General features: G+C 44.6%; 2 protein-coding genes across 3 annotated transcripts in view; one reads left to right on the top strand and one right to left on the bottom strand.

The window, feature by feature from the left end:
• LOC107721993 (peptidyl-prolyl cis-trans isomerase NIMA-interacting 1) overlaps positions 1-2,052 on the bottom strand; it is a 3,705-nt gene extending 1,653 nt beyond the window's left edge. The window contains exons 1-2 of the mRNA XM_016530226.1: positions 1,900-2,052; positions 229-429 (exon numbers count right to left, since the gene is read on the bottom strand). Coding sequence (XP_016385712.1) covers positions 229-429; positions 1,900-1,957 — 259 coding nt within the window. The 5' untranslated portion in view covers positions 1,958-2,052. The remainder of the gene's footprint in view (positions 1-228; positions 430-1,899) is intronic.
• A 724-nt stretch (positions 2,053-2,776) lies between these two features.
• The window catches only part of ubl5 (ubiquitin like 5), a 9,588-nt gene continuing 3,917 nt past the window's right edge, over positions 2,777-8,447 (top strand). For both annotated transcript variants that reach the window (XM_016530244.1, XM_016530239.1), the window contains exons 1-4: positions 2,777-2,985; positions 7,632-7,689; positions 7,871-7,954; positions 8,041-8,078. In XM_016530244.1, coding sequence (XP_016385730.1) covers positions 2,802-2,985; positions 7,632-7,689; positions 7,871-7,954; positions 8,041-8,078 — 364 coding nt within the window. In that variant the 5' untranslated portion in view covers positions 2,777-2,801. The remainder of the gene's footprint in view (positions 2,986-7,631; positions 7,690-7,870; positions 7,955-8,040; positions 8,079-8,447) is intronic.

Here is an 8,447-nt window from a genome sequence, read left to right as displayed (position 1 = left end):
CACAGAGAGAGAGAGACACACACACACACACACACACACACACACAGAGACACACGCAGACACAGACACACAGACACAGAGACACACACAGACACAGACACACAGACACAGACACACACACACGCACAGAGACACACACAGACACACGCACACAGACACAGGCTTGTGAATCCATACATGTACTTCACACCACACGTCTCTACACACACACACGTGACACACTCTTACTGTGGATGAGCTGCAGCGCCTCCTCTTTGCTGCGTGTGATGTTCTCCTCTCTCCAGGAGGACGGCCGGCGCGACTGGTTGTGTTTGACCAGCAGGTGAGAGCAGCGCACTTTCTCCACCTCGCTGACGCCGTCGGGCCCCGCTCCGCTCGGCCGCTCCCACTGACTCGCATTTGTGATGTGATTGAAGTAATAAACCCGACCTGAGACACACACACACACACAGATCTTCAGACCGCTGCAAAGACATGCTCCGGTCATCCTCATCCCAAATCAACATAAAAACAATTCGGCAGATTATATGTGACACAGATCATGAGGCCGATTTAAGGACTAATTAAGATGCATTACGACACAGAATTAACCTGATTTTTCTCATTATTGTACAATTGTCAATTTATTTAAAACTAATTTGTAAGTTTAGTTCTTCCAAATTTGATCGAGCCTATGTTACTGTCAAGTTGAAGGAATATATATATATTAGTGCTGTCAAAATATCGCATCCATAATCAAAGTTTTTGTTTACTCAATATATGTGTGAGTACTGTGTATATTTATAATGTACATATAAATGCAAACATATGCATGTATATATTTAACAAAAATATGTAATGTTTATATATTAAATATATTTATATATAATATAAATATATACATGTAAATATTTTCAAAATTGTCTTTATATATACATAATAAATATGCACAGTACACACATATATTGAGTAAACAAAAACTTTGATTTTGGATTCGATTAATTGTTTGACAGCACTAACATATATATATAAATATAAAGATCACTCAAAAACGGTGCTGTTATAATTTGCTAAAAAGAAATAAAACAGAATATAAAAAATTAAAATGTATTTCAGTTAGTTGCAAAGGCAAAAATTTCAAGTTTAGTTTAACTACTAAAACTGAATGAATATACACTAGATATATATTTAAAATCTGACTAAAACATCCCACAAAATGTCTAAAATTAAAATGAAAAATGTAAGTAAACTCAGATGTAAAGATGCAAACTCAGAATTCTAAAAAAAAAAAGCATATTAGCTTGTAGATGAATAATAATATACAAATACTGTAATATTATTGCTGTTTTTACACTATAACTGACTATATATTTTAGTAGAAGCACAAGAATAATTTACAAGACAATTAATAATAAAATAATTCACTTAAACCAATTGTTTCACGTCCATGTGTTCCTTTATCTGGTCTTTATGCCAGCATTAACCCTTCAGAGGCCTGGGCATCCTGACAGGGCAGCTTTGTGACCATACCGCCTACAATAACAATAACCGACGAGGCTAAATTAACATTTATTGTACACAAATATTAAAAGTATCCACTGACTAACGTTACTAGTCTGCGGAGAGGAACTGGAACTGAAGACGGGAAACTCCCGCCGTTAACCCTCTCGTGGCCAAACACCAGCCAGGCCCAGATTCAGCGAGATGTTTGTAAAGAGAATGGAGTAATTAGATGTTCAGATACTGAGTGAACCGGGTGTTTTTACTCATCGTTACCGTTATTCTACGCGGGTTTCGCAGCGGCTCGGTTGTTTTGGCGGCTCGGTGTCGGTTAGCCGTTTAGCTGCGCATCTGCTCGCATGCGCCCAAACACCGACTCTGTTCCGGGCTTACATGAGACACGAGCCCGCTCCGACTCACCTGAACTCCGGCTCATGCGCTTCTCCCATCCGGACGGCAGCTTCTCGTCGTCAGACATGATTTGTGTCGGTGTCGGTGTCGGTGTCGGTTCTGCTCTGATCTGCTCTGATGCTGCTGCAGTGACCGGACTGACCGACAGAGGGCGCAGTGTGTTCAAGCCGCGGCACGCTTTGTCTGTAGAAACGTAGCAAAACGACGCTTTCCCTTTAATTCGGAGGACATTTTTCTGAAATGCAAATTGAAGCACATCTTATTAGTCTTTATACTGGTATTTAAATAATAATAAATTAAAAATCCGTACGTAGTAATCAAACTAGGCTGTGATTGGTTAAACCTGGCCAGCGTTGAGAATTGTAACAGGCATCACGTGACCTGCCACAGCAACGCCGATAGCAATAAAACACGCAAAACATCATATAAATAAAATACTTTTACATAAATAAAATGCTATTGAATAAAAATCTTAATTTATATTCACAGCTAAATTAAGTGAGAATATGTAGACTCGTTATCTAGACCCAGCTATTACTCAACAAGGCTTTATTAGCATGATTGTCAGTACTGATCCTCTAACTCTAGCACTCTCTATTCTATTTCTATTCTATCTACTTGTTTTATTTTTATTTATTAAAACCTTGACCCTCTAACACTAGAACTCTCTGTTCTATTTCTATTCTATCTACTTTTTACTTATTATTATTTCTTTAAAAAAAAACTACTTTATCATTAGACTAACCTCGACTTGTCACAACTCTGTTGCTGTTTTGTCGTGTAAATTAATTTCCTATGTTTAGATGATTTATTACTTGGTTTATTGCTTCTCGACTATTAAAAGGGAATTGGAGCGATAACATTTTAAATGAGACGTTCACGACGCCTGAAATCGATTGGCGGCAATTTCCATGGTGACCTCACCCGTCTGCGCTCTTGCTGGAATATTATTGGCGAAACTCGCTGTCAGTCAAACGCGCGCGCATCTGATTGGTTCATATGTGAGCCGCTGTGTTCTTCACGGCTCTGCTTTACGGCACACGCTTGCGAGAGAAACGCGTCTGATTATCTGCGGGAACAAACGACACAAATCAGGTATGAATCATACAGTTTACTGATTATTTACACATGTATTCAATATTGCTCTTTTGTTATATATTATAGCACGTGATGCATTGGTGTGTTTAACGTTAAATGAAACACAGCGCTTTTTATGTCATAGATGATTCTGGAAGAGTTCAAACCACAATAACAACACTGCCATTAAAATAATAAAAATAAACAGATCATAAATTTAGTAATAATTATATAAAGCAGGGCAAAATAATGAAGATTATATAAAGAGATTTTATATATATATAACACACTCACGCTCTCTCTCTCACAAACACACACCCAAACACACTCTCTCACACACACACCCAAACACACTCTCTCTCTCTCTCTCTCTCTCTCTCTCTCTCTCTCTCTCTCTCTCTCTCTCTCTCTCTCTCTCTCTCTCTCTCTCTCTCTCTCTCTCTCTCTCTCTCTCTCTCTCTCTCTCTCTCTCTCTCTCTCTCTCTCTCTCTCTCTCTCTCTCTCTCTCTCTCTCTCTCTCTCTCTCTCTCTCTCTCTCTCTCTCTCTCTCTCTCTCTCTCTCTCTCTCTCTCTCTCTCTCTCTCTCTCTCTCTCTCTCTCTCTCTCTCTCTCTCTCTCTCTCTCTCTCTCTCTCTCTCTCTCTCTCTCTCTCTCTCTCTCTCTCTCTCTCTCTCTCTCTCTCTCTCTCTCTCTCTCTCTCTCTCTCTCTCTCTCTCTCTCTCTCTCTCTCTCTCTCTCTCTCTCTCTCTCTCTCTCTCTCTCTCTCTCTCTCTCTCTCTCTCTCTCTCTCTCTCTCTCTCTCTCTCTCTCTCTCTCTCTCTCTCTCTCTCTCTCTCTCTCTCTCTCTCTCTCTCTCTCTCTCTCTCTCTCTCTCTCTCTCTCTCTCTCTCTCTCTCTCTCTCTCTCTCTCTCTCTCTCTCTCTCTCTCTCTCTCTCTCTCTCTCTCTCTCTCTCTCTCTCTCTCTCTCTCTCTCTCTCTCTCTCTCTCTCTCTCTCTCTCTCTCTCTCTCTCTCTCTCTCTCTCTCTCTCTCTCTCTCTCTCTCTCTCTCTCTCTCTCTCTCTCTCTCTCTCTCTCTCTCTCTCTCTCTCTCTCTCTCTCTCTCTCTCTCTCTCTCTCTCTCTCTCTCTCTCTCTCTCTCTCTCTCTCTCTCTCTCTCTCTCTCTCTCTCTCTCTCTCTCTCTCTCTCTCTCTCTCTCTCTCTCTCTCTCTCTCTCTCTCTCTCTCTCTCTCTCTCTCTCTCTCTCTCTCTCTCTCTCTCTCTCTCTCTCTCTCTCTCTCTCTCTCTCTCTCTCTCTCTCTCTCTCTCTCTCTCTCTCTCTCTCTCTCTCTCTCTCTCTCTCTCTCTCTCTCTCTCTCTCTCTCTCTCTCTCTCTCTCTCTCTCTCTCTCTCTCTCTCTCTCTCTCTCTCTCTCTCTCTCTCTCTCTCTCTCTCTCTCTCTCTCTCTCTCTCTCTCTCTCTCTCTCTCTCTCTCTCTCTCTCTCTCTCTCTCTCTCTCTCTCTCTCTCTCTCTCTCTCTCTCTCTCTCTCTCTCTCTCTCTCTCTCTCTCTCTCTCTCTCTCTCTCTCTCTCTCTCTCTCTCTCTCTCTCTCTCTCTCTCTCTCTCTCTCTCTCTCTCTCTCTCTCTCTCTCTCTCTCTCTCTCTCTCTCTCTCTCTCTCTCTCTCTCTCTCTCTCTCTCTCTCTCTCTCTCTCTCTCTCTCTCTCTCTCTCTCTCTCTCTCTCTCTCTCTCTCTCTCTCTCTCTCTCTCTCTCTCTCTCTCTCTCTCTCTCTCTCTCTCTCTCTCTCTCTCTCTCTCTCTCTCTCTCTCTCTCTCTCTCTCTCTCTCTCTCTCTCTCTCTCTCTCTCTCTCTCTCTCTCTCTCTCTCTCTCTCTCTCTCTCTCTCTCTCTCTCTCTCTCTCTCTCTCTCTCTCTCTCTCTCTCTCTCTCTCTCTCTCTCTCTCTCTCTCTCTCTCTCTCTCTCTCTCTCTCTCTCTCTCTCTCTCTCTCTCTCTCTCTCTCTCTCTCTCTCTCTCTCTCTCTCTCTCTCTCTCTCTCTCTCTCTCTCTCTCTCTCTCTCTCTCTCTCTCTCTCTCTCTCTCTCTCTCTCTCTCTCTCTCTCTCTCTCTCTCTCTCTCTCTCTCTCTCTCTCTCTCTCTCTCTCTCTCTCTCTCTCTCTCTCTCTCTCTCTCTCTCTCTCTCTCTCTCTCTCTCTCTCTCTCTCTCTCTCTCTCTCTCTCTCTCTCTCTCTCTCTCTCTCTCTCTCTCTCTCTCTCTCTCTCTCTCTCTCTCTCTCTCTCTCTCTCTCTCTCTCTCTCTCTCTCTCTCTCTCTCTCTCTCTCTCTCTCTCTCTCTCTCTCTCTCTCTCTCTCTCTCTCTCTCTCTCTCTCTCTCTCTCTCTCTCTCTCTCTCTCTCTCTCTCTCTCTCTCTCTCTCTCTCTCTCTCTCTCTCTCTCTCTCTCTCTCTCTCTCTCTCTCTCTCTCTCTCTCTCTCTCTCTCTCTCTCTCTCTCTCTCTCTCTCTCTCTCTCTCTCTCTCTCTCTCTCTCTCTCTCTCTCTCTCTCTCTCTCTCTCTCTCTCTCTCTCTCTCTCTCTCTCTCTCTCTCTCTCTCTCTCTCTCTCTCTCTCTCTCTCTCTCTCTCTCTCTCTCTCTCTCTCTCTCTCTCTCTCTCTCTCTCTCTCTCTCTCTCTCTCTCTCTCTCTCTCTCTCTCTCTCTCTCTCTCTCTCTCTCTCTCTCTCTCTCTCTCTCTCTCTCTCTCTCTCTCTCTCTCTCTCTCTCTCTCTCTCTCTCTCTCTCTCTCTCTCTCTCTCTCTCTCTCTCTCTCTCTCTCTCTCTCTCTCTCTCTCTCTCTCTCTCTCTCTCTCTCTCTCTCTCTCTCTCTCTCTCTCTCTCTCTCTCTCTCTCTCTCTCTCTCTCTCTCTCTCTCTCTCTCTCTCTCTCTCTCTCTCTCTCTCTCTCTCTCTCTCTCTCTCTCTCTCTCTCTCTCTCTCTCTCTCTCTCTCTCTCTCTCTCTCTCTCTCTCTCTCTCTCTCTCTCTCTCTCTCTCTCTCTCTCTCTCTCTCTCTCTCTCTCTCTCTCTCTCTCTCTCTCTCTCTCTCTCTCTCTCTCTCTCTCTCTCTCTCTCTCTCTCTCTCTCTCTCTCTCTCTCTCTCTCTCTCTCTCTCTCTCTCTCTCTCTCTCTCTCTCTCTCTCTCTCTCTCTCTCTCTCTCTCTCTCTCTCTCTCTCTCTCTCTCTCTCTCTCTCTCTCTCTCTCTCTCTCTCTCTCTCTCTCTCTCTCTCTCTCTCTCTCTCTCTCTCTCTCTCTCTCTCTCTCTCTCTCTCTCTCTCTCTCTCTCTCTCTCTCTCTCTCTCTCTCTCTCTCTCTCTCTCTCTCTCTCTCTCTCTCTCTCTCTCTCTCTCTCTCTCTCTCTCTCTCTCTCTCTCTCTCTCTCTCTCTCTCTCTCTCTCTCTCTCTCTCTCTCTCTCTCTCTCTCTCTCTCTCTCTCTCTCTCTCTCTCTCTCTCTCTCTCTCTCTCTCTCTCTCTCTCTCTCTCTCTCTCTCTCTCTCTCTCTCTCTCTCTCTCTCTCTCTCTCTCTCTCTCTCTCTCTCTCTCTCTCTCTCTCTCTCTCTCTCTCTCTCTCTCTCTCTCTCTCTCTCTCTCTCTCTCTCTCTCTCTCTCTCTCTCTCTCTCTCTCTCTCTCTCTCTCTCTCTCTCTCTCTCTCTCTCTCTCTCTCTCTCTCTCTCTCTCTCTCTCTCTCTCTCTCTCTCTCTCTCTCTCTCTCTCTCTCTCTCTCTCTCTCTCTCTCTCTCTCTCTCTCTCTCTCTCTCTCTCTCTCTCTCTCTCTCTCTCTCTCTCTCTCTCTCTCTCTCTCTCTCTCTCTCTCTCTCTCTCTCTCTCTCTCTCTCTCTCTCTCTCTCTCTCTCTCTCTCTCTCTCTCTCTCTCTCTCTCTCTCTCTCTCTCTCTCTCTCTCTCTCTCTCTCTCTCTCTCTCTCTCTCTCTCTCTCTCTCTCTCTCTCTCTCTCTCTCTCTCTCTCTCTCTCTCTCTCTCTCTCTCTCTCTCTCTCTCTCTCTCTCTCTCTCTCTCTCTCTCTCTCTCTCTCTCTCTCTCTCTCTCTCTCTCTCTCTCTCTCTCTCTCTCTCTCTCTCTCTCTCTCTCTCTCTCTCTCTCTCTCTCTCTCTCTCTCTCTCTCTCTCTCTCTCTCTCTCTCTCTCTCTCTCTCTCTCTCTCTCTCTCTCTCTCTCTCTCTCTCTCTCTCTCTCTCTCTCTCTCTCTCTCTCTCTCTCTCTCTCTCTCTCTCTCTCTCTCTCTCTCTCTCTCTCTCTCTCTCTCTCTCTCTCTCTCTCTCTCTCTCTCTCTCTCTCTCTCTCTCTCTCTCTCTCTCTCTCTCTCTCTCTCTCTCTCTCTCTCTCTCTCTCTCTCTCTCTCTCTCTCTCTCTCTCTCTCTCTCTCTCTCTCTCTCTCTCTCTCTCTCTCTCTCTCTCTCTCTCTCTCTCTCTCTCTCTCTCTCTCTCTCTCTCTCTCTCTCTCTCTCTCTCTCTCTCTCTCTCTCTCTCTCTCTCTCTCTCTCTCTCTCTCTCTCTCTCTCTCTCTCTCTCTCTCTCTCTCTCTCTCTCTCTCTCTCACACACTCACACACACACAGAACGAAGCATATAGTACTGAGAGCTCAGTGATAGAGACTGTGTGTGTGTGTTTCAGAGATGATTGAGGTGGTTTGTAATGATCGTCTGGGGAAGAAGGTTCGAGTCAAATGCAAGTATCCTTTAAAAACACTGAACTCGTGTATAAAATGCCTGTTTGACTGTCCTGATGGTGTGTGTGTGTGAGAGAGAGAGTGTATGTGTGTGTGTGTGTGTGTGAGAGAGTGTGTTTGGGTGGTTGTTGATGGAGGCTGCTGCTGTGGTTTGTGTTGTGTTGGTCTTAACCGTGTGTGTCAGTCAGGAGGACACGATCGGAGACCTGAAGAAGCTGATCGCAGCTCAGACCGGCACACGGTGGGAGAAGATCGTGCTCAAGAAATGGTGAGAATGCGTGTCAGATCGTGCTGAGCAGATGAGTGGAGAATACAGCAGTGATTGTAATGTGACGTGTCTGTGTTTGTGTGCAGGTACACCATATTCAAGGATCATGTGTCGCTGGGAGACTGTATCCTTCACACGCAACTCACTGTCAGCTTAGGGTTGTGACGGTGAGGAAATTTTCCCACCGGTTAATCGACGTGTGACAACACCGGTATCACCGTGGGGGCGTTCCCTCTTTTCCTCGCTTTCCTTCGCTTTTAAATAGCTTGTAAAAGCTGCGTGCGCATTTTACTTTCACTTTCAAATTAGCGGCAGTTCAGTGTCAATTGCTTGAATGTAACAACAAAATATAACGTCAAACTCACTTTAGCCTATATATAAAACATAGAACTTTTATTAACAAAACAAATAAAAATACACCATGCTATTGGGCAGGCTATGCCTAATATAAAATAACAAATAACTTACATAAAGTTTAAATAGGTATACAAAA

This window comes from Sinocyclocheilus rhinocerous, unplaced genomic scaffold (assembly GCF_001515625.1).
Source record: "Sinocyclocheilus rhinocerous isolate Xijiao unplaced genomic scaffold, SAMN03320098_v1.1 scaffold161, whole genome shotgun sequence".
Taxonomy (NCBI): domain Eukaryota; kingdom Metazoa; phylum Chordata; class Actinopteri; order Cypriniformes; family Cyprinidae; genus Sinocyclocheilus; species Sinocyclocheilus rhinocerous.
Note: the sequence above shows the minus strand (reverse complement) of the source record. Positions and strands in the feature narration are given on the sequence as shown.